Source organism: Podarcis tiliguerta (assembly GCF_965153285.1).
Source record: "Podarcis tiliguerta genome assembly, chromosome: 3".
NCBI lineage: Eukaryota > Metazoa > Chordata > Lepidosauria > Squamata > Lacertidae > Podarcis > Podarcis tiliguerta.
This window is the reverse complement of record NC_139536.1, coordinates 54275245-54301964: the sequence shown is the minus strand read 5'-3', so window position 1 is coordinate 54301964 and position 26720 is coordinate 54275245. Positions and strand designations below refer to the sequence as shown.

At 42.3% G+C, this 26720-nt stretch overlaps 1 protein-coding gene across 6 annotated transcripts in view; it reads right to left on the bottom strand.

Moving 5' to 3' along the window:
* RGS17 (regulator of G protein signaling 17) overlaps positions 1 to 26720 on the bottom strand; it is a 62473-nt gene that overhangs the window by 10288 nt on the left and 25465 nt on the right. For 2 of the 6 annotated variants that reach the window (XM_083434304.1, XM_083434305.1), the window contains exon 2: positions 13885 to 14028. The exons of 3 other annotated variants lie outside the window; for them this stretch is intronic. In XM_083434304.1, the coding sequence (XP_083290430.1) occupies positions 13885 to 14003 (119 nt within the window). In that variant the 5' untranslated portion in view covers positions 14004 to 14028. Of the gene's footprint in view, positions 1 to 13884; positions 14029 to 26720 lie in introns of those variants that run through there. One more of the 6 variants, XM_083434306.1, reaches the window with a different exon arrangement.

Genomic DNA, 26720 nt, shown 5'->3' with positions numbered 1-26720 from the left:
TGGGACAAAATTGTGATGAAGATGTACCTGTCCATCACTCACATTCATATTAGTCAAGTTCTTGCTAAGCAGCTGAATTCAATGACTGTCTAGGTGAGCATGTACAGGATAATAAGCAAAAGGGCCATTCCTATATATTTGCTATGTCAGCAAGTATATACTTAGCATGCAGCATGCATTGCACTATGGCAACATGCTGTAACCCAGATGCTGTGTGCGCTATAATACAGTCAAATAAATGTGGCTTATAGGCAGAGGTGCTGGTTGAAGTGTTTAGGGAATGCCAATCTATTACAATGGAATGATTGAAAATGAAACTTGTGAAAGTTCTTCATTTCTCATTGATTCGTATTTGGACAAAGTTTTATTGAATGCATGTAGTTGGCAGGTATGTAATCCCCAGCCACTGATCTATGGCACTGCTGATAGCTCCCTGATTCCTCTTCCACTCTTTTCAAGTGATCCATGCTATTCTCCTTGCTGCCTATTTTAAAATGTCTGTGTATGTGCCTGCACACAAAACATAAAAATGACAATGGTGAACAGTGGCAATGGGGAAGAAGGGGCAAGTCTTGACACCAATTAAACATGCAGGGGACTGGGAAGAAGGTGGAACAGCAAGGGGAAGCGCTGAGCTTCTTTTGTCAGCAGATCCTTTGAAAAATGTGTGGAAAGCTCTTGTGCCATAGGACTGAGTCAGAAGTCTTAACTATTGATTTTCCCTGAGTAAATGCACCCCCTAGAGTATTTAAAGTGTAAATACTGAACTTCAACATGATACAGTAATAATATAAATAACATGCCTTATCTATTAGAAGGGAATATGTAGCCTCTTTTTTTTTTTTTTAGCGTTATCTCTCTATCTAGAGTGTGAGCTGATTGCCTGTTTTGGGGGAAACAGAGTATCTGTGCTGGAAAAACATACAGCACTGATCATTTTCTTGGCACTGTTGTTTTCTCATCCAACAACTGGAACGTATCTATCCATGTGCAATGAATGTGACAATCCAGCTAGAGCAGGCTTCCTCAGACTCGGCCTTCCAGATGTTTTTGACCTACAACTCCCATGATCCCTAGCTAGCAGGACCAGTGGCTAGGGATGATGGGAATTCTAGTCTTAAAACATCTGGAGGGCCGAGGCTGAGGAAGCCTGAGCTAGAGGTACCATGGATGAAATTCAACATCATGCTACTATGATTCTTCCATCAGCATAAGCATTTCTGCTGATGGAACTATCTCCCCTCCCTTGATGTGCTGTTTTGGGGCTTCTCCCGACCCCACTGAGCTGAGGAAAGCAGGGGCATATAGGGGAGCAGAAATGAGCAAGCTCCATTGTGCCAGCAGGACTCGTTGCTCTGGCTCCTGCCAGCACAACTATTGAGTTGAAGCCGGCCCCACACATTTGATTCATTCCTGATCCAGAATGAAACTAAACGTGGATTCCCCAGACCACATTAGAGCTACTGTCAGATCAGTACTGTGAACATATCACAAGCCAAATGTTTATGACTAGTATGTCACTAAGTACATAACACATATCACATATCGCATTTCTCAGTGATCATGTGATTATTGCTATGTGAGCTGTTCGGACACTGCCAGCCAAGTGATGAAAACTGGTCCACCACAATGTCCCATTTAAGTATGTGACTGTGGCCATTTTAATACAGGTAAGTGGCCATCCATAATGTTTGCTCCAACCAACTGCAAGTTGAATCATGTAAAGTGGAACATAAAGTGCACCAGGGGAGGTTTAAAACATACTTTGGAGAGGGCACTTTGGAATCAACTAACATCTGGAAACAGAAATGATGGGATGAATCCCTCCATGCGAATGAACATTACAGGAGAAGCAAAAATGAAGGTAAGAGGTACAAATAGAATTCCATGAAGCCAAATTGTGAAAATGAAGAAAAGGGGAGAGAGACAAGGAGACACGATGCACATTCTGTATGAAAGGATGCCTAAGCACATCAGTAGGGCCTCCACATGGATGAATATTTATATTCTGCCAGATTTTAAAGGCTGTTTATCTTCTTTGCCTTCTGTCTTAAGAAAGAGTAGGGCTGCTTTTTAATTGAAGGATTCCACAACATCTTGGTTTTAAGTAAGGAGACAGTCTTGAAAGAGTTGCTTAATTCTTTGGAGTCCAGAGATAGTGCTTGAGTTCTGTTTAAAAATCCCAGACACTTATTCCTGGTGCAACTGACATTTTAAGCTGATTTGGAATGATACATAGTTGGAAGATAAACCCTCTGCAAGCAGGAAATTATTCTGTGAGCTAATATATCAGCCAGAAGTTATATCTTTCATCCTCCACTATAGGGGGTGAAGGGGATATTTTTATTTTTTATAATTCCATTATCAAAACATTGGCAGTGTTTGCATGTTGCAGAAAATCTTAGAGGATTATTGTGAATGCACAAAAGGCTCTCAGCTCACTCCTTCCCCCCCTAATTAAAGGGAGCAACAGACCATGATCCCTCATGTGTCATTACACCTGAACTGGGGATCATGGTTCCTTCACTTCAAACAAACCAGAAGTCAGGGTTTGCCCAATGTGAACTGGGCCGCTGAGTTAGATTCAGTCACTAAAGTCAGAACTTTCAGATGTGTCTTCGGAAACTCAAAACAAGAGTTTTATTTTGATACTTGGTCTAATTCCCAACTCTCTTACCTGCTGCTTTTTATTTATAGTTTCACTGGCAAGACTGACCCAAGACAATCTGCTGCCTGAGGCTTCCCACCAAGTCAAGGTGCAAAATATCCAAAGCCAAACAAGTTATTTTGGGACCTATGGCAGAAAACCCCGCAAGCACTTGTTCCCTTCCCTAACCCCAGTTTATTGACCTCCCATTCAGATGTCTGTCCAAAACCTTCACAGCCTCTCCTGGTTCCAATGGAATGGAAAAATAGAGCCGTGTGTCATCAGCATATTGATGACACCGTGCTCCAAATCCCCAGATGTCAGCTCCCAACGATTTCATATAGGTGTCAAATAGCAAAGGAGACAGCTTGGGCTCTTGAGGGATCTCACAGGTCCAAAGCCAAGAAGCTGAGCAACCATCGCCTAGTACTACTTTCTGGTAGCGACCCTGCAGGTAGGAGCAGAACCCCTGTAAGACAGTACCACCACCTTCCTCAGTTGCTCCTGAAGAACACCATTGGCAACGGTGTCAAAAGCCCCTGAGATGTGAAGAGAACCAACAGGGTAGCACTCCCATTGCCTCTCTCCCAATACAAATGAGTTCAATGTCATTACCTGCTAACTGCTGCCCATCACACCACTCATAAAGGTGCAAGGACAGTAGCTGAATTTCCTAGTAAGGGATTAAACAGGTATTCTTGGTCTCCAATGACGCCAACATGCCAACCTCGCTAAAATGACAACATGGAATCCCTCCAAACTATCTTGCAATATGCCCATGAAGTCAGAAAAAACAAAATTCCCCAGTCCTTATCAAATTGAAGAGACTAATATATTTATTATTTTCAGTGAGCCCAATTACACTGTTTCAAGCAAGCTCCCTGAAAACAGTTTCTTGACTGCAATCATTTTCCGTTTGAAGGGTAAATATTTGATAGGAGGGGTGAGCTGGATCCCGTCAATAAGAGCACCACACCCAAGCTGCTGCTGGTCGTTCAACTGAAAGAAGACTTAAGTTGGCTCTATACATAGCAGTCAGGAACCATGCCTGAGAAAACATCACTTCCATATACACAGGTGGCCAATCTTTGTAGATATGAGTTTTGCATAGTTCCTGAGCTGAGTCGAGAGTGTACCAAGATGATGTCACCCCTGTTAGGCAAATGCAGTCTATACAAGCTCATAGGAACTTACTGACAGATGACACATTGTTGGTCTGCGCTGGCAAAGCACATTATCTTCACAGTTTCTAGCAATGGAAGTTTTTTTTTGAAAAATAGGGGAAATCATGCCAATGCTGTATCTGTCTTATGGACTTGAGTTTCACTACAGTCTTCTGAATAAAAGAGAGTAAAACGAAATGAAATGTAGGTCACAGCCACACCATACATCTAATGCACATCTAAAGCACATGGCGTCCTACAAAGGATCTTGGAACTGTAGTTTAAGGGTGGTGAGAACTCTAACTCTGCAAAGGATACTTTTGTATGTGTGGATGTATCACATTTATACTTGGTACTCTAGTTGTTGAATAAAGACATATGAAAGGATTGACAACCTTAACTCTGGCATCTCTGCCACTGTTTCCTGTTCCTTCAGTTGACCCTTATACAGTTTTGTAATTGTTTATGTCCTGAGGTGAACTTGTCTTAATTTCACATAATGCACCTTGACATTCAAAACAGTGTGAAGTCTTATGGGAAAGAGAATGCATCTTGTGGGGAGGGGTGTCCAATTTAAGAAGCCAAAAGGACACTGAGGTTTTGTTTCTTTCCCACATCTTGCATCCTGAGCAGTTTTGTAGCAGACTATTTTTTTTTTTGCATGGGGCTTTCTTTGGGACAAAACATAAAATCTTTCCTCACACATCAACTTAAGTGATACTAGGTGTGAGAAAGAAAACTCTAGGTGTGCAGAGCAGGCTGTGTTCAGAGCTTGACTACATAGACCAAAGGAAAAGGCAAGTTACAGCATTTCCATCTCTGCCTTCTAAGAAGGCTAAACAGTGTTATCATACACACTCACTGTATATTTTTACACATGTATACTCAGAAGTATGTCCCACTGAGGTCAATGAAACATCTTCCCAGGTAAGTGGGCATAGGGTTACAGTCTCCATCACTCTTCTGCATGCTTCCAACAAAGGCTTCTCTGTTTACTGAATTGTAGATACCTGCTCTACAGACCCTGTCTGTCCCATAACCTCATTATGTCGCTACTAACACCTGGCAACTTCTCTTGATGCAACCCAGGTGTACCATATCCCTAGGGATTAATGAAGAGAATGCAGCAAGCTCATCAAGCCCACCATTGGCTGCCAGCTAAGTAGGGTGGCCATGTGTCCTACTTTATAGAGGATGGCCCTCTAGTTGAAGGATTACCAGAGGACAGACCTCCATTTGAAGGTGTCTTCTGTTTGATGGGCTGCCAGGCCAAGTCACAGACATAGGGCAATAAGTAGGGAGAGGGATACCCTGACATTGCCCAGCAGTGGTGAGCAATTGGACAGCAGACTGAGCAGGTACAGTGGACTAAGCACAGGGCACATATTTGCATATAATTCACATTAGCTAATGGATAGGCATATTTAAAAATAATTATATAAATCAATGCAAATTATATGCAAATCTGGCTGTACTGGCTGGAGGACACTAGGTTGGTGGAGGCTGTTCAACCGCTATGATCTCTGCAGTTGGCCAGGTGGTTGTTCTAAAATCCTCAAAAGCTGGTGTCCTCCTCCGAGGGAAAGGATTTAAGACATTGTCAGGGAGGCACAAGTGCTAGAACTTGGGAAAGAATAAGCAGCTACTCCAGGCTGCAGGCTCCTGAAAAATTTACTCCCTTAATTGTAAATGCAACTGATAAGGTCAATAATTCAGTGCTGGAGGATGAATCGATGCAAAATCTTTATGTAGCGGAGAGCAGAACTACCAAGCTTCAAACCAACCCCTTGCTTAAAGATCAGAATCACTTGGCTATTAAGGAACACAAAGCATACTCCCAGAGCCTCACAAAATAGTGTACGAAGAAGTTATTTGCATTCAAATAGACAAACTGAAAATGTTCAGATTAATGAACCTGCTTTGCTACTTACTGAAGATTTACTCAATGAGACATGAACAGATGATGCTACCTACTAAAGCCCTGGGTAGGCTAGACCCAGCAGGACGTAGAAACGAACCCCTGGTGGGTTGCCATATGTGACTGGTGGGTTTCATTCAGCTTGATGGGTCACAAGTTGTGTAGGCCTGCTGCTGAGGTTTTTTTTTTAGTGTGAAGCTCAGTAATTTCTTCCATCCAAGTATGGCTGAGCGCAGGCAATAGCTCTTAAGGGAGTTAAAAACTGCTTGAAGAGAAGCATTTCCTCCAATGGATCCTGCCCCCCAGCTGCCTCTGGTCAAATACATTTCACAGAGTTCTTTCCCCCCTCTTCTTCAAAAACTGGTCACCAGGGGCAGAAGTGGGATGAGACTGAGAGTATATATACCAATGAAGATCATTCCCTGTTTCAAACTGCTTTCCACTCGGAAAATCTCCACAGCTATGTGTGATAATATAGCCAGCCATCTTTATAAATAATGTGACAGCCTCAAATTTTATAGTGATAGCTACATTTAAATAACAGGAGAGAAATCTGGCTCCTAGTGTGGGATGGATAACAAGACGCTTAATCTCTCTCTCTCTGTAGGTCTTTACCAAAATACATGTATAGCTGTCAGACACCTCACAAATTCACTGTAAAAATAATGACAAAAGCATGGACGCTGTGACTTTTTTTTTATAACTCCAAGTTAGCTGTTAAACCCATACAAGGAAAAAATGTTCCTTTTAATAAAAAGAAATATTTGTGTAATAAGGTCAGAAGCAAGAGCTTTCAGACTATCGAGGCAAATTACAAAACCAGAAAGAAGAGGTTTCTTGCCAACAGTGACTTTTGCTGACTCTGAGTACTTTAGTGAGCAGCCCGAAGGCTTGCTGAGTTCACCTGGTTCCAGTGCTGGCTTGCTGCCATTCTGGGCCTTACACTTCCATGCCCAAGTCTGACTTTTCACTTTGAAGGTCAGGAGCCAACAGCCAATTTTTGAAGAACTAAGACCTTGTATTGTACTTCACTCTATTAAAATAATGTGAAACTTTTGTTTGCTTGCTTACTGGGGGGAAATGGTGGAAATACTGTCAGTTTCTGAATTAATCTATCCACCTTACGTTTATGACACCGTGGCAGAAGGAAAGTTTTTGAGCTTTGGTATGGTTTCATGATGGGTGGTGTGATTTAATTAGTATAGGGCATGTTCAGGGACGGGAGGGCCTAGCGTTCTATTAAAATGCAGGGTTCTTCAAATTTCAAGGCACATGTCGCAATAGGCTCTTCTGCCACCTGATGGAATTAGTATATCCTCCAACATTTCTCTGGTGAAAATAGGGATGTCCCATTCCATTATGATAATTTTACTGGGTTGCCCCAGCCACTCTGGGCAGCTTCCAACATATATTAAAACATAATAAAACACTAAACATAAAAAAAAAAAACATTCCCTACACAAGATTGCCTTCAGATGACTTAGGGGTTAGATAACTCCATACCCTCCAACATTTCTCCAATGAAAATAGGGACATCCTAAGGAAAAGTGATACATTCCGGGATCAAATCAGAAACTGGTACGGCTTCTCTAAATCAGCGACACCCCAGAAAATAGGGACACTTGGAGGGTCTGAATTAGCGGCTTTAAAAATATTTCACAAATTCAGCTCATCAGTTGCCCCCTAAAATTATAATCCCCAAGGAAAAGGAGTTTTGTTAGTCCTAATACATTAGGAAAGTATGCCAAGCCATTACAGCAAGAATGAGGAGCTGTGGTTCTCTAGATGTTTTGTTAGATTCTCATTCCCATCAGCTCCATCCAGCATGGCCAGTGATTAGGGATGATGGGTATTTTAGTACATATCTGGAAGACCACAGGTTCCCCATCCCCAAGGTGAGATGAAGATGGTGTGACTGAAGATTCTGATGCCAAGGTCATTATTGAAACTTACTTATATAGTTGCAGTTGTTACAGCTGTAATATAACTGATGGCTTTAACCATCTCTAAAGGGTCAGCCAAGCAGGGGGTCAGTGCTGTTCTGGCTAGAGGGAATAAGAGGTTGTGAGGCTGCATAATTCGAACCAGTTGTTCTTGCTTCTCTTTTAAAAAAAATGCTCACTCTGATGCTTTGTGTGGATGGAGGTGGCAGCAATATGAGGTGTGTCTTAGATGCCAGGCATATATTGAATACGGTGCAGATTTCTAAACATCTGAACTAAAGAAGTCTAACGGGAGAGAGTCATCTTATTTGAGGGTTTGGAGGACATATCCATATGAAAATATGGATCCAATCTGCTTCAAAGGTTGGTAAAAGAGACTTGAATGATTCTTAGGACTAGGCAAGTGCATAGTCAAACAAGTTATTTTCATTTTTAAAGAATGGACTACGGTCCTCTCTTAGACAACTAGCGATGTAATATTAATACAAATGCAGTAATTTGCCAGCTGAAATAAACAAAATTTTAAAAATATCATGCAAGGGTATTCTCACACGGTTTCTTCTGAATGTCAGTCAACACTTTATTTGCTAAAACCAAAGGTCATCATAACTTTCTTAGAATCCCACAGGCTATGCAACCACATGCATACATTTTCTTGCATTGTTTTGTGGATAGAGCTTGAGTGGAAAATGGATTGGTGGAAAGGAAAGAGATAAGGGAGGTAAAAATTCACTGTGGGTATCTCACTTCAGCATATGTTTTTACATCTCTGAGTTCCTCCCATATCCCAGCTGCACTACCTGGATGCCTTCTTATCTATTTTTTAATGGAACTGAGGGCAGGTTGGGCAATTCTCTCTCTCCCTCCCTTTTTTAGTGGGATGGGAATTCTCCATAAGAAGAGCCTGCTGGATCAGGCCAATGGCCCATCTTGTTAAGCATTCTGTTTTCACTGTGGCCAACCAGATGCCTGTGAGAAACTCACAAGTAGGACCTAAGCACAAGATGACTCTCCCCTCCTAAGCAACTGGTATTCAGAAGCATTAAGCCTCTGATGGTGGAGACAAAGCCCAGCAATCATGGTTAGTAGCCATTGACAACCTCCTCTATTAAAGTCCTCCAAGTTGTTGTCCACCATTGCCTCCTGTGGGAGCGAGTTGTATCAGCTTCCATTGTCCCTTAAGGCAGACAAGTATCCTTGGCTCTTCTCTTTCCTTGGATCTTGGTATCCAGATTGAATGCAAGCCCCACCAGTCAAATACTATGTCTTTTTCTTAAAAAAGATATTAAGTAAACATGTGAAATAATCCTGGGGTAGAGCAGTTTTATGCCAAACTTCCCTGCACATAGAAAATAAGCAGGTAAGCAACCATTATTTCATGCACCCTAGCTTTCCAGAGACAAAAGGTTTTCTGACCAGGAGGAGGAGCATTCAGTCCCACCTGCACCCCCATCTGCCTCCAGAAATGGCACAGCCTCTAGGATAACCATATCATGCTTTAAACAAAACAAAATGTGTAGATCACACTTAGTTACATTTAGAGAGGCTCTGACTAATCTTTCCTTACTTTGTGAAGGTTCACTGCAAATGAAATCTTGATTCATCAGTGAACTTACTTAACCAGCAGGAAGAAAGTTAATGAGAAGAGATGTCTGTCTTTCTACGAAATGACATTTTTGCTTATTCCTTAACATCCACTCTTAGGTCTATATTTCCAGCTAAGAAACCTTGCAGTATTAATAGGTACCACGTGGCCTAATGCCTATTATTAAAGAGGCATAAATGACAGAAGAGGCACATCCTCTCTTAAACAGCTAATTGTTCTCATGCCATATCTAATGCTTTGATTGATGTCATAAATTTACTATCCACTGAACAAAGGTGTGGGTATTTAACTATCAGTTGCTGTGCAAACAAAAGGCTTAATCCTCATTCTGATTCAAATGTTGGCTGCAGTGAAAGCGAAAACTAAACATCACCTGACATGAAATGTGCCAGTCAAACAGATGCAGCCTTAAGGATGACTGGTGCTTTTAAAAAGGTTCCGGCTCAAGGGTACAAAGGTCTTCCAAGCCTTTACCGGGAACAGAAGCATGCACGTCAATCCACTGGAATTACAGTGTGGTCCAGGGGATGAGTATTGGGCATGGACGTTAAGTGACTGGCTTCCAACAGCAGCCTGCATGGTCTGGAAAAAGAATTTATTCTTCATTTATAAAATGGGCATCAAAATGACCTTAGCAGATTTTATAAGAGGCTTTGGGCTTTGGGAGGGAAGGGGAAATGCTGCTGCAAAATGCACTAAATTCTCTGTCCCCACACCATGTGCAGGTGGAAAAATGGGATAATTTAAGTGAATCGGTTGGGCAAAGCGGGGTGTTGCTTGCTTTCATTTTCACTGGTACCTATGTGGCTGTTCTGGCAATGAATCACCTCTTGACAGCCTTTGCTCCACCTGCAAATGCCCTGGACTGACACTATGGATTGTATCCAACTAAGGCTTGGGGGGGGGGGGAGGGTGAAAGTTAGTTATTCATTTCAGTGGGTCTACAACTCCATTTGATAATGCCACACTAAATGGATATTTGCAGAGAAAATGGCAACCACAGTCCCCACCATTAGTGCTGCTGTGCTCAGCTTTCCCACGAAGCCTTTGGATCATCTGCTTAGTTATGGTAAGGTGGAGACTAAGCCAGAGTATGTGTAATTGAAATAGTCACACATTCTTCCTCTGCCTTCATCTTCCCTTTCCCCTGTTGCTTCTTGGGCCTATTTTAGATTGAAAACCCTTCAGGTAGGGACTTTTTATTTGCAGACCAGGCTGTACATTGAAAGTGCTGCGTAAATGATGATGGTCATTTCCATGGTCACCTGCACCATTCAAGGAGCTTATTTAAGATGAAAATGACAACTGTTATTTTGCTGGAGCTAAATGGCCACAGGAGTCAACCTGAGTTTCTATATGGACACAGCAGTCATTGTGTAAAGAGTTAAGATGCAACTTCATCATTGTCCCCCCTTAGTATGAGTTGGATGTGCTGCTGTAATTTTAGTAGCCTTTAGAATCATATATTTGATTCATTCGGTCTTCAAAGATCTGTGCTGTATCTTTCCCTGTTTCCTGAAAGAAAACCAATTTTTAAAAAACCCTTCCACTGCAAATGTTAGAGATGGAAGAAAAAGTTATTAGGCCATCCAATCTGTTTCTCCTTACATTCTTTTTCCATACTTTTGTCCAATCTAATTCTAAGAATCGCAAGCAATGGCATTTCCACCACAACTTTGATCCTAACTTTCTAACGTTATTATTTTTTAAAGCAGGCAAGCTGTAACAGGCTTGCCCAAACTCTCACAAGAACGCAGCACATAATCTGTGATGACAGACAGCATTGCAACTTACAAACACACTGAAGACTTGGGTTGGGGGGGATGTAAGCAACGAATGCTGATGCGTAGATCCTAAATACTCACAAGCTACTATATGGGGACTGTGGAGTTTTGGTGTCTTGCCAAGGGCAACATTGTTTTTAAATACCATCTGAGAACGACTTCAAGCTAAGAAAAGTTCCCAGAGAAGTATAATGTAAATAAATTCAGCTTGCTTTTAAAGAGCAGCAAAAATACAACTCTATTAGCTGACAGCCATGGGTGATACTTGCGTAACACAGAGAAAAGCTTGCATTATCCCTACTATTTACTAGCAGTGTGTGTGTGGTGAGGCAGAGATGTGGATTTGCCCTACCAAAATCGGGAGGGATGCAGCTTACCTGGATGGGTATAGAGTGGGGAAGGATGTTGCCAAGCTAGGACTGTACGGGTACCAGTGGAAATCCAGGATCTAGGTAAGCTGAGGTGAGGTCAGTGTCGGGAGGGTGGCTCCATATTCCTGACCCACCACACTGACTGCTACTGCTATTATTCATCTATATATTCACCTATATTTAAAAAGTCTTTTTTATTCTTTATCCAGCATGCAAAAGCAATCAGGAGAAAGCTTCATAGCAACCAATTTTCCCACCCCTTTCCCAGACAAACAAACACTTGGCTTGACCCTGGAAGAGCACTTTGATGTCCATGACTATATAGCATGGACATCAAAGTGCCCTTCTAGGCCTCGGCCCAGTGTACCTGAAGGAGTGTCTCCACCCCCATTGTTCAGCCCGAATACTGAGGTCCAGTGCCGAAGGCCTTCTGGCGGTTCCCTCACTGAGAGAAGTGAGGTTACAGGGAACCAGACAGAGGGCCTTCTTGGTAGTGGTGCCCGCCCATCAGATGTCAAAGAAATAAACAACTACCTGACTATCAGGGAAGTTTTTAATGTTTGATATTTTATCGTGTTTTTAATATTCTCTTGGGAGCCGCCTGGAGTGGCTGGGGAAACCCAGCCAGATGGGCGGGGTATAAATAAATTGTAGTTGTTGATGATGATGTGAATTGGTAGCTAGTGTGAGGACTGCATTTGGCCACGAGAGAAAATGGTCACATGATGGCTTCCCCATACATCCAAGGCACAATTCACACACATGAACGGTGATATGGACAACGGTTTGCAAAGGCGAATGGCATAGGTGCCATTGGCCAGAAATATTTGGAAACCATCTTCCCCTAGGAAGAGAAATGGCAGAATAATGGAGCAGGAAATCTTCTCTGTACATAATGGTTTCTTTCAAGCTTATAAAACCACACAGTGCAGACAGGGATGCGTGGGGATTTTGCTCGGTCTGCATTTTTAAGCAGACTGACCCGATTCACACTTCATACGGTTCTGGATTTCTGTCTCAAGGTTCTGCCCTAATGGCACCATTGTTCCATCTTGGGGTCTGTTTCTTCATCACACTACAGCAAGGCAGGGGACCTTTTTAATTAGCCCAGAGGTCACATTCCCTTCTGGTAGCTTTCCTGGGGTGATATGCCATTGCCAGGTCAGAGCAACAAATGCAAACTTTGTCTTTGGTAGCCCAGTTTCTTCACGTTGACACATTTCTCTCCATCCCCCAAACAAGCAAGTAATCAATGTTATCAGAGTCCAAGGACACATTTCAGCCAAGCAAAAACACTCACGGAGGGTGCAAGACAGGGCTGGTGAGGGGTGTGGTTTGTGAGAGTGTTTGGTCTGGGGAGATTCCCAAGACTCAGAGGATGACATTTGGCTCATGGGGCTGAGGGTCCATATCCCTGCTATGAAATTTTAGCTACTGGCATTTCTAGACAGATGTGTACACATGGGAAACCCAGAGCATCTAAGCAAGTAAATAGCTGTATTGTAACTGCAGCCCTGTTGATGCCACTCAGCTGTTCACATGCATATAAATATTGCTATATTAAAAGTTTTATATATACACTTTTGTGACAGGCATCCTAGGCAGGCTATCCCAGCCTAGAAAGATCACATGGTTATCTGAGGTTATTTTAAAAACAGGAAAATAAACACTAAATTTCAGTCTCATATTTCCTGAGCTGATGATTCTTTTAGGAAGAGCTGAACAGCAACTATTTCCTGGCCTGATCCCCATTAAGATGACGGCTCTTTGCCAGTTGAAGGATCTCAGTGGAATTCGAATGCATCCTGACTATAAATACATTCTGTAGGTTATTCGTCAAATTATCAGGTAGAAATAAACAAGGCAGTTTTGTTCATGTTTCCCATTAATTCAAAATGCACAGATCATCATCCATTTTCTCTTCCCCATGCCCTGCTTCCCCAAATAATCAGAAAACTACTTTTTTGCACATATTTGCTACATTGTTTTTTTTTTATTTCTACAGTTGGAAGTTTTCATAGATATAAAATTTGGAAAGTCTTTTCAAATGCCCATCTTTTAAAATTGGTTAGGGGGAAGCCAGTTCTCCTAGAACAACTTTAGAGAGGGTCAAATTATATGCAAAAAGCAAATGCACACAAATGTTCTTCTTGCTTCGCTCTGGTTGCATTATCAGGAGGGAGCTCTGTGTGTGCGCATGTGTGCACAGAGGCTTAGGAATCACATTGTTCAATTACTTTCTCTTTTAAAATGTGCAACATGAGCACAACGTTGAGAGAAGACATGAAGTCTGTGTGCAGGCAATGAGAATCAAATGAGCGTTTATAGTGCAACAACCTTACTGCACAGAAAAGCCCCCCCCCCAGCTTTTTACATTAAGCCTGACAACTGATGGCTTTGGGTTGACATTTACCTGCACTAGCTATGGTATCAAATAGACTGTGTGACATACCATGAGCAGCTGCAACAACAACACCAACAGAAGCAACATGTGTTGTTGGGCCTTTGGTTTCCAGGTGCTTGAGACACAGCAGATGTTTCTTCATTTTGTGGCTGTTGCCTTTTTCTCATTTCAGCTACTTCAGCACCCCAGTGGCTACAAGAACACAGACATAAAAGAACATGAAGGAAACGCAACCTGCATTTGTGCTCTTTCTAAATTGACGCCAACGGCTCACGCCCTCTTTCAACTTCAAAATACAAATCAAAGCATCCTGTCTGCCACTTCATGTCTCAGGTGAAGTGGGATTCCCAGGGACCCTAAGTGGGAGGAAGGAGTGCAGAAGAGAAGCTACACAGAAGGTAATGAGGACAGGGCAAATTTCCACCTGCCAGTCTCCATCTCCCTAAACCTTTCTGGAAGCAAAGATGGCCTCTAGACTTAATCAGGAGAACAGAGGAAGGAGTTCAAAGGGCTCCCTCTTCAGTGTGCATTCCTGAAAACGGTTCCCTCTCCAGCAAATATATTTTCTGTAGTGATGTGGGGAGAAGGGCAGATATCTTTCACTGCCAGAAACGTTTTGAAGTGTGGATCTGGGGAGATAGTGCTTCAGGGTTGCTTGCCACAAGGCTTAACACCTAAAAGATGTTCACAGATCCCATCTTGCTGTTTTATATTCCTTTGGTTTAAGAAACTCTTTTTGTTACCCATGTTCAGTGGTACGCACCTCACAGTTTGTATAGCACTTGGTAGTGTTTAAGATGCCAATGACAATGTGACTATCACAGCTTTTCCGTCTTCTCTTTTTGCAAAGAATGTCATTGAAGACACACAGACGTATTCCCTGTTTTACTCTAAACAGCGTGGCAATATATGCCTTACTTTGCAAAGGAACATCATCTATTTGAAGGGCTGGCCAAAGCAAGCCGGTTTTAAAGAAAAAAGAATGGAGAGCAGGAGCCTGAAAGTTGCCCTTTATTGGTGAGCACCTGGTCAGTCTTCCACACTATGATGAGATGTATTCTATTTCTATCTCATTTATAAAATTATTAATAAATTTGCACTTAGACATGTAAATTAGCTAAGGCAAATTTGTGTTGGTAATATATTTCCTGGGGATTTCTTTTACTTTTTTTGCAGTGCTTAAGTGGCCACTCTTCTGGGTTCATATAAAAGTAGATATTGTACCCAGGCAACATGGACAATACTACTTTCATGATTTGATTGTGAGCCTGGAACAATTTGTGAAAAATGAAATCAATGTGCCTCATTGCATCTCACTATGTTGCCTGCCGGATCTTTGCCAGTCTCGCTGGTTTTCGTTATTGCAAGCAGAAAACATATATTGCAAGCCCTGGTGAAGCACCATAGGTCACTGATAGGTTGAATTCTGCAGGATATGTCATAGCTATCTATACAATAAAGTTAAAATTGGTTAACTCTGAGAATTTCTTCACAAGGAATTATGGAATTCAGAAACACTACACTGCTGAAAAAGTGACAATTTGAAGAGAAAAGGTTTGTGGGGAAATATGAGTTAAATTCTTCAGGGGAGCAAACTCTTATCTGATAATTTAATTCTGTGTTATCTGTTTTACTTATTGGAATGGCTTTGTAAAAGTGTTAGACATTTTCTCTTATATATATATAAAATCAAAATGTTAAGGTGCCCAGTTCAGAAACCTCAAGACTTACTTGTTTGTAATTTGGCTGGCTTTATCTGCTATGCCTGAAAATTTCATTCACTTCTCCCCAAAAGGGGAAAAAGCAATACCTGTTTTTAAAAATTCTGAAATCATCAAGGGGGGGGGGGAGATGAAATGAAACTTAGTTTTTCCTGAAGCAAACTTGGTCTGGAACCTTAATCTGAACTGAGTAGCATCTGAAGCGATTTGGACTGAGCTGAACTGTTACTGGAAAAGCAGGATTAGGGTCTGAGCTGAATCTTGAAGTCGATGCACAAAATACCACATTTTTCTCATGGCAGGGTAGGCATTTCTCTCTCTTGCTCTGAGAGTTGTTATTTTGAAACCTCTGCAACTCGATTAATGAAATCTACAAAATTTAACAGTGGGACAAAAACAACCTCCTTGGGAAGCCCAAACCTATGCTTATACAAAGAAATAACTCCTTTTGAATTCAACAAGACTTGCACCTAAGTAAGTTTGCATATGATTTCTAACTTAGATATGAAGTTCCATGGCACAGCTTGACTATTTACTTAAGATTCATTAACACCCGAAACACTGGAAACCTCAACAGAGAAGCACAAGCCTCTATACTGTTGATGACAACACCACCCTTCATTAAATAGTGTGCTGCTGTTTTCACTTAGCGAGTCAATCATTCAATTGTGCCAACAATGGTCAGTGTTAAACAACAGAAACAAGCAAGAGAAAAGTTTTATTATCATTATTATTATTCACAGGCCAAGAGAGTCGCGTGATTTTTTTATAATTAAACCACAAGCTATCTCCTGAGGCTTGGTTCGCCATAAAGTGAAGCCCCACAGAAGCTTGTTACCATATTTAGGGAGAATTAATTATCACAGACTGCACTCCGCCCACAGAAGTAATTAGCAATCCCCCTCCCCCCATGCTCACACAGCAATGCCTTGGGATGGGACCTTGGAAGATCCACACCTGGCAGCAGGAATGTTTGCTTCTTCCTCGTATCCATGCACATTCTCAGACTTTCACACAACTAGGCACAACTCTATGACTAGCAAAGTGCAACAGACAATTTCTGAGTTGAACAATTGCCTTGCCGACTAGAAAGCAACTCCCATTATATGATTTACTTTCTATACACTTCCATTACACAAATCCAGGACTGGGATAGTGAATCATCTAAAGAATCCTATCCAAATGCACCCTATCACCTGCATTTTATCAGCACGCAGAACTGCACCTACCCTCCGCTGACCCCCTCCATCCACTTCCACTATAGTTATAGTCCTCTGTTTATTACACTTGCGCCCCATTTGACCTCCAGAAAGCTCAAATCAGTAAGTATTCCTGCTCAAGCCTGCTCAGCTTTGGCAGCATAACTGCATCATCCAATTTCAGAGCATCTTTTGGACCTAACTAAAGTTCTCTACCCATTTTAAACCAGTCTAATATCAAGCCATCGAGATTTCTCCCCAGCAAAGTGCAATGACCACAAGTTTCAGGCATTCCACTTTTGCCTCAGGAGTAGAGATTTGTCTAAACCCAGTTCGCCCTCCCTCCTTCCATCTAGCAAGAGAGGCCTGCCAATATTAAATTTGCATATACTTATCAAATAAGTAAAGGTTGAGACAAGTGAAGAGGAAAAATGAACATTTATTCTTAACAGGGAAAAATACCTCTAAATGTGCTGTTCTTTCTTTCTTTCTTTTTATTAATGTTCATGCTTCAAGGTGACAAAATGGCATAGGTCAGTAATTTAGACCTGGAATATTTTTCCTTGGCTCCAAGGGAACTTGCTTTGATCCGGGTTTCCTTGAAGAGGACCATTCAAATAACACCATGAAAGCCTCCTGGCAGAAGTCACAAATTTAAACACTCTCTTTCAGCTTCCACATGCTGTGCAGGTTATTGCTCTCCTCTGCAAGTAACACTTGGTTTGCCCTTTGAGTAGACCTTAAAAAAGGCAATGACAAGCCCAAGCCTTGTGGTAGAAAAGGTAATAGAACTGCATGTATATTCTCCAAATGAAAACTGGTGTGGCATGAAATTACTGTGGTGGAAAATATTCTGGAAGGAATGAATATATCTTGGGGAAAATATGAGAAAAGCAAAAGATCGTAGAAAAGAGTCCAGTAAGCTGAGTCCATGTCAGGGAAAAAGGTGGAATGTAATAATAATAATAATAATAATAATAATAATGGCACTCTGTGGAATGAATTTCTCCCTCTTTCCTGCAGAGGCAGTCAAAGGGAGGCTGAGTACCCCACTATCCTCCACATCATCACCATTATATTTATTTATATCCTGCTGTTTTATCTGTCAGGGACTCAAGGTGGCTTACAGATAGAATAGGAAGAGCTAAAACATAGGGAGGAGGGACAGAGGTGGAGCAAGCCGATCGGGCACCTGGGGCGGTGCATGTGCCCTGCACCCAGGGGCGGGGCCAGCCGCCAGCGGGGTGGGGCGAGCTGGGGCAGGACGTTCTGTGGGGCCTCCGAGGAGTCTGCCTGCCTCCTCCCACTCAGCCGCCCTACAGCTGAGGGGGAGGCGGCGGGCGGACCGTTTGGGGCATCGCAGAGCATGCATGTGCCCAAGCCACTGCGTCACTCCCAGGAGAGATGCATGGCTCGAGCGTGCTGCAGTCCCAGCAGTGAGTGCCACCCGGCATTTTGTCACCTCCCTCAGTGGTGACACCTGGGGCGACCCGCTCCCGCCGCACCCCCTTCATCCGCCCCTAGGGAGGGAATCACTAAAAAACAATAAATCTGCCCTGCATCACACTCTTTTGGAGCTTCAATTTAAGTAGGAGAATTTTCAAAATTAATCCGGAACTTTGCAGTAGCCTTTGGTTAATTTATGCTCCATCCTGCCTCCATTTATCAATGTGCATGGAATACTTCCCACCAGTATGATTTTCGGCTGGAAGTTTTCCATTTCTGAAAACGCATTCTTTCTTTAAATTGTTTAGTAACAAAATGAATGGCTACGGTTCCAGTCTAAAGGTGTAGGTAACTCCCCTCCCCCCCCAAAACCTGCTATTTCTATTAAAGCAGGTGGATGTCTAGAATCACAGAATTGGAGTTAGCCTTGAAGTCCTCTGCGGCCACATTCACATCATGCATTTAAAACACTCTGATACCACTTTAAAGGAGTCATGGCTTCTCCCAAAGAATCCTGAGAGTGGTAGTTTGTTAAGGATGTTGAAAGTTGTGAGGAGACCCCTATACTCCTACCAGAGCTACAGTTCTCAAAGTGGCTTAACAACCAGTCTCTCCACACAGGCCACCCATTGCACTTTGTGAGGGGAATATGAAATACCACATTTTTCAAATAACACAACAATCAAGTTGGAGAAAACTAATCCCTTGCATATTTACCTGGAGATAGTCTTTGAACTCAGTAAGATTTAGCGGTAAATAAAGGAGCATATGTATCTGTTGAAAATCATGACACTCTTTCATGATTGGAAAGGTGAGAATGAGAGATCACAGATTAATCTGTAGCATATTTTCACTTCCAGCTCTCTACATGAAACGCTTACAAGTTTTAACTATTTTCCCTTTTTCTTGCTGCTACTTTTTCCCCTTTACTTGTAAATCAATTTGAATTTTGAAGTGTATGCTGCAAATAAAACAGACTCCTGTGATTTTGTATTCCTTTGAAGCTAATGAATGTGAAGGACTACAAAATTTGTTGTGATTATTCAAGGCATATATCTCTGTCATCTTTAAGTTCAAAGCTTTCGGGGGTGGGGAGTATCAAAACAAGGTATGCTCATCACAGAGACTGCTCTGGGTAATTCACATGCTTGTCGCGGTTAAATTGTTGTGTGCTGACTTTGAACACTAACGAATCAGAGCAGGATACCCAGATTTCATGCAAATGAATACGTGGCTGTAGCTGGCACTGCTCAGTCTTTTCCTTTAGCCAGGTAAGGAAGAGGTTCCATTGCAACCATCTACTACAAAGAAAACCAACAGGCCATGACAAAGTCAAGAACAGTCCTGGGATTTCTCCTTAATCCTCCCCTTGTGTGTCAGCTTTGCGGCTTTTATCTTGGTTTGTTTAATGAATTCATCATTTCCTATTAGATCTGAACTGGGAAAATTTGGCTTAATTTTGGTTTACTAACCAGCATATAAAACCATGATCTTCTAGAGATACATTTGGGGAGAAAAAGATAAGAAATGTAAAGAAACAGAAAGTCGCCGCTTAATCTGTTAAATGCCCTAGATTGGGGCATGATACTTAGTTATAAAGAATCCGCAAATTTTCCAGTTTGTATTGAAGAAAACCCAAAAGGGATTCTTCTCCTTCTCATTGGTGCAGAGAGTCAGGCACATACACAGCACATGTTAATGGAATTATTATTATTATTATTATTATTATTATTATTATTAATGCTTATACCCCACCCATGGGACACCGGCTCCCTCGACCAATAAAGCGAAATGAGTGCCGCAACCCCAGAGTCGGCCATGACTGGACCTAATGGTCAGGGGTCCCTTTACCTTTACCTTACCCCACCCATGTGACTGGGTTTATTCCATACTTACTGTATCTACTGAAAAAAAGTCACAAGTGAAATCTTATTAAGAGACGTCTTTGGACCTAATGCACTGACAGCTACCAGGAGAGGCAAAACCAAGCTCCAACTTTTCTTTGCACCTGCTCAGCAGACATTACATTGATTATTTGAGGCTCCTCTGAGTTCTGTCACATTCCAAAATTAGATGATGACCAGAGGCCTTCTCAGTTGTGTTACCACACATGTGGAATGCCCTTCCCAGGAAGGCTCATCTGACACTGTGCAATATGGTCTTCCGGACTAGGTGAAGACTTTTTAATTTTAATTCGACAGGGCTTAGCATTGAGAACTTTCAGTTTCATAGTTTCCATATCAAATTTAGTATCCCTCAAGTTGTTCCGATAAAAGTGTTCAGAAATCTCTTGGGGACAACGGATGCCTTTCCTCTTCCTTTCTTTATACACACCTCAAAAATATGTAGTATCTCTTGCTTTAGTGATGTTTAAGGAGATGAAGAAACTCCAAAGCTGCTTTCCAGTGATCTAATTCCATGACTAACTCTAGCCTATTTCTGTTTATTGCATCACTACTGACTAATCTCATACTCCAAAGATGTATATTAAGAATGGGCTATCCAAACTCAAACCTTCGTCCTTTAAATCCTGTGGGCACATTGAAATTACAGCACATAAATATTGTGGCTTGTCAGATCTGTGCAATTCCCAGCTCTCTAATCTTACCTTGAGTATTAGCACAAATTTGCAATCCCCTAGCTGAGCTATTATACAGGAAGCTATTAAGAAGTTCCTCCAATTGCAAAGGCAGGGGAAGTCAGCATATCCACTTAATTTTGACAAATAGGACCCTCAAGATCAGTAGATGAGGCTGTTTAGAATGTTGTCTTCATAGACTGCTGAACAAACTATGACAGGAGTGTCAATTATCTCACAGATTCTCCTATAAATCAGATTCAGTGCTAGGTCAGCATGTCTGAAATACTTATAGCTGAACAGAATACAGGTTCCCAAAACTGAATGGAGAAGTTAGTTTCTACAGCTGTCTATAGAAAAGGCAGCAATGTATATTGTCAGTTCACAAGTCTCTTCAACTTTTTGGAAGATCAGTAGAGTAGGAGTTAGGAACCTCTTGCCCTGTAGATGTTGCTGTACTACAATTCCCATTGGCCATGCTGACTGGAATTGCTGGGAGTTGGAGTCCAACAACATCTGGAAGGCTGAAGATTTCCCACCTATTTTTTAGAGGCTGAGCATTCCCCCGTTGTTGGCATCCATCTATCTTGGGAGATAATGGAGGACTGCGCCTATGGAGGTGAAGTCAAACTGTTGGAAGGTTGCAGCGCTTGCTGTAGCTATAGAGACTGATATAGAAGAGACATGTTTTATTGCAGCCGGGGCAGATGAAGGCATCCAGTTGTGCTGCTGCAGATGCACCATGGCATTTCTTCTACAGTGGTACCTTGCAAGACGAATGCCTTGGAAGACGAAAAACTCGCAAGACGAAAGAGTTTTTCGTTTTCTGAGTTGCTTCGCAAGACGGATTTCCCTATGGGCTTGCTTCGCAAGACGAAACGTCTTGCGCCTTTTTTTTTAAACCGCCAATGCATTCCTACGGGAAACCGTCAATACGCAGTGGTGCTTTGCAAGACGAAAAAACTCGTAGAACGAATTAATTTTGTCTTGTGAGGCACCACTGTATCTGTGCTCCTCCCAGCAGCCATTCCTTCTCTGGTCACTGCTATAGATACACAACCTGCCTGTCTAAAGCACTGTGGCCATTTGCAAGGGATTCACACACAGCAGGGTTGATGTTGAGCACTCCTCTTATCCAACGCTAAAATGGGCATCTCCTGATGTGGTTTTTTAATAATAATAATAATAATAATAGAAACAAACATAATTATGACTGTTACCCTCTTGCAAGGATGCCTACATTGAATACTTGGCAGCTATAATGCAGATCCGTTAGTCAAACCTTGACTCTCAAACACCTCTGTTTTGGAACATTTCGGCTCCCGAACGCTGCAAACCCGGAAGTAAATGCTCTGGTTTTCTAACGTTTTTCAGAAGCTGAATGTCTGACACGGCTTCTGCTTGAGTACAGGAAACTCCTGCAACCTCGGTTGTCAAACATTTCGGAAGCCAAATGGGCTTCCGGAACAGATTACGTTCAACAGCCAAGCTTTGACTGTAATTGCAAAGGAACCATAGCTTAGGGTTGCTATATGGCTGGATTTTCCTGGACATTTTAGCGATTTCTGCCCAGACGCTGCTTCCGACTGCAGTATTCTGGATATGTCCTGGAAATTCTGGATGTATGGCAACCCTACCATAGCTTGGTGACCCAGCACATGCTGAATGCCCCAGTTTCAGTCTCTAGTTTCTCCACTGGAGGTAATGGGAAAGTTCTCTGCCTGGCTTCTTGGAGAGGACCACTGCCAGTATGTGCGGGCAATACATAAATGGATGAATAGCCTAACCTAGTATAAGGCAGTTTTCCAGTTTAAGCTGGTATCTTACTATTGCTGCCTATCAAGAATACTGGAATAAGGAGAAACTATGTTTCAAAGCTACCTTTTAGGCCTTCAGGGAGGTAGCTGAACTACAAGTGAGTGATAGCTCCAATCAAGACAGAGTAACAGCTAGCTAGATTACTCCCAGACTACAGGTTGCCAAATGTTCCTGCTTCTAATGGATTTTGCATTCTTCTAAAGTATTTTCTGTTGTTCCAGGACATCACAGCTACATAGAAAACGCTGCATGTCCTGTATTTTAGAACACTAAATCTTAATAGAACAAACACAGCGGGTCTATGGCGTCCTTTTTATAATTCAAATAAAACGTCTTGCATTTATTAGAGGACTTGTGTTCTCACAGTTTCACTCCTATTTAACTTGCTACATTTTTATAGGGAAGGCTGGGGCAATTTAAGTTTGGATTTCAGAAATATAATTTCTCTCTCCAAGTTCAGGTGAATCTGACATTTTAGAATTGGTTGACATTTCACTGGCTAATTTAACAGTTTAAAATAGTGCTGTGCTAAATTTTCACGAGGTTTGATATTCTGTCTTGAGAAGTGGACTTCTAAGGGGAAGGAAGCCTCATACACCATAGTGGCTTTTTGCAATCTCCCTCCCCTCCCACTGCCCACATTCACAGTTTCATGGCCATTTTTAGGGATGTTCTCTATTTCAGTGCATGATCCAAGCCAATCAGACATCATGTAGTGAGCCTGATGACCTCACAGTGCCATATAACCAATCAGATTCGTGGCAATATCACAAAGGGGCAAAGTCCTCCCATTGCCTTCATTCTCAGTGAGGCAGTAGATGAGAAGGGAACATATTCTCTTTGCCCAAGCAACCATTCTTTGCCTTGCCTTGCTGATTTCATGTCCTGCACTATTTTCAGACCTTTGCCTCAGTCTAGTTCAAGTCTATGTACGTTATGTATAACTAGTTAGAGAGCACCTGAACGGGTCACTGAAAGTCGTGCACTGCAAATAGCAAACAACTACATTGCATTGCGGGGGACATGCGGGTGGCGCTGTGGGTTAAACCACAGAGCCTAGGACTTGCCGATCAGAAGGTCAGCGGTTCAAATCCCCGTGACGGGGTGAGCTCCCGTTGCTCGGTCCCTGCTCCTGCAAACCTAGCAGTTCGAAAGCACATCAAAGTGCAAGTAGATAAATAGGTACCGCTCTGGCGGGAAGGTAAACGGCGTTTCCGTGCACTGCTCTGGTTCGCCAGAAGTGGCTTAGTCATGCTGTACGCCGGCTCCCTCGGCCAATAAAGCGAGATGAGCGCCACAACCCCAGAGTTGGCCACGACTGGGCCTAATGGTCAGGGGTCCCTTTACCTTTACTTTTTACATCACATTGCATTTCTAGATGTGCACCAATATGCAGCTATCTTCCTCCTCCACCATGTCACTTTCAATGTGATGTGCATTCCAATGGGCATCCTTCCAAGTGAGCATCTTCAGTCACATTCTTCTCTAACTAGCCATCCTTGCATGGCTGAATTGAGTGTAAGAGATATCAGCCCAGTTGCATCAACAACACAGCCCAGTGATGCAGCTAAGGCTAGACCTCATGGTTGAAATCCAAAACCCCAAATCCCCACCACCCCAAATTCCAAGAGAATGGAAGAAGATGGGGACAGCAGCGAATAGGACCAGTGTCAGCAACTGGGCCAGTATGAGCATGCCAGGAGCTAATGGGGCTGACACTGGTTGCTGAAGTATCCTTCCTTCCTTCCTTCCTTTTATAAAAAAAAGCAACATTTCATACTTAGGGGGACAGCCAGCTAGGCACATACAGTGGTACCTCAGGTTAAGTACTTAATTTGTTCCGGAGGTCCGTACTTAACCTGAAACTGTTCTTAACCTGAAGCACCACTTTAGCTAATGGGGCCTCCTGCTGCTGCTGCGTCGCTGGAGCATGATTTCTGTTCTCATTCTGAAGCAAAGTTCTTAACCTGAAGCACTATTTCTGGGTTAGCAGAGTCTGTAACCTGAAGCGTATGTAACCTGAGGTACCACTGTACATGGTTGTAGAGACTCATTATATTACTTAACGTTTAAAACATATTATCATTTTTTTTTACAACAAAATCTTGCTTATTTCTACACAAATGTGTTTAGCATGAGAGCAGGAGCAAGTTCCATTTTAGTCCAGCCTGTTACAACTTTATTTGCAGCTGCAAAAATGTCAGTTGATAATCGTCAGAAGAGAAAGGCTTGTCAAGTGGAAAACTTGCAACACCGCAAACATAAATTTTACTACGGACTCATCCATACTGTTGTTTAATGTGGACAGCAAGCTTCCTGCACCCCCATTAATTCTCCATCATCCATATGATGTTCTCCAAATAGCTGCCTCCTCACACTTTCCCCTCCCGCAGTCTGGATTCTCTCATATGAGGGATGCACTGAAAAGGAGACGACTGAGAGAAAATCCAGACCGAGGGAGGAGGAGAGAGTGTGGGAAGGCAATGATTTGGAGAAGAATGTCATATGGATAACAGAGAATTAATTGAGGTTTCTCTCATGTTTCATTTTCCGAAGCTTAAGTTCAGTTCTGATATTCCCCATCAGTTTGCGATTTATTTTTAGAAAGCCATTGCCAGCATTTAAGTGCTAATCGCTAGCCACAATGGCTATGCTCTGTCTCCACTGCTGGAAGCAGCATGGCTCTGAGCACCAGCTGCTGGCAATCACAGGTGGACAGAGTGCTCTTGCCCACAAGCCCTGCTTGCGCACATCCCACAGGCATCTGGTTACCCACTGTGAGAACAGGTTGGCGGACCAGAAGGGTAACTGCCCCAATCCAGCAAGCCCTTCTTAAGTTCTCATGATGTACACATTTCTGCATGCAATTTTGCCTAGTATATGTATTTTTGAAAAGCTCTTCCTATACGATTTTCATCAACAAATACATGCATTTTAGGCATGTATTTGCCCTAGCGTATACATTTTTGGCACATACCTGGAAAACTGCACTGGAAAAAACTCAGAGGGGTCTGTGTTTTGATTTGCAGATTGTTTCAGAAATAGTGCAAATTAGATTGCTTTGTTCCTAAATATGAACTGAAGCAAACTTGTCCCCCATTTCAAAGTTTGACTGCTCCCCAAGAGAACAGCCCATGCCTCTTCTTCCTCTCTCCTTTGGTAAGTCACAAAAAAGGTAAAGTGATTTCACTGTGTGCTTCTCTGCCTCCACAACAAGCAACACCCAGTGGAGTGGAGTGAAATTCAGGAAGCATGTAGTATGCTGATTTTACATTACATATTTTGTAGTAGTGGAAGTCACAGTGGAGGGAGGAGGAGGAGGCAGAGGACCAGAGATGCAGCCACTTGTTTGCAGTAAGCTTTAGTTCTATCCAAAGCGAAGAAAGGCAAGAGGACAGCAATTTCTTTCAAAACATGTCTCCATAATTTGTTTCACTTCAGAACAATGTGTTTCAAGGTAATACAAGTTTCTTCTTTGTGTTGCAATCTGATGAATTTTTATTGATAAATAATAATATAATCTAAATACAGTGGTACCTCAGGTTAAGTATTTAATTCTTTCCTGAGGTCCGTTCTTAACCTGAAACTGTTCTTAACCTGAAGCACCACTTTAGCTAATGGGGCCTCCTGCTGCTGCCGCGCCACCGGAGCACAGTTTCTGTTCTTATCCTGAAGCAAAGTTCTTAACCTGAAGCACTATTTCTGGGTTAGCGGAGTCTGTAACCTGAAGCATATGTAACCTGAAGCGTATGTAACCCGAGGTACCACTGTATCTGTATCAGAGATTCACACTCAAGTAGAAAATATTTCTATTCATACAGGTTAACAGGGCATATCATGGTTAGAAATAAATCACATCCTTAAAAGCACTATAGCAAACGCACAGGAACATGAACCACATTTGAGCATTCTTTAAAAGCTAAAGGCTGTACTCAGGAATACACTAGATAAACTGGAGGTCTGGGGACAATTTTAGTTCCTGCTGCAGCCGTGCTTCTTGCTGCAGAAGTCTTACAGTTAGAGAATTGCAATTTTCTTCCTTATTGGATCATGGAAAATGTATTAGTGAAGACAGAAATCAAATGAACATTATAAGCCTTTCTCCCTGGGCAGGGAAAGAAG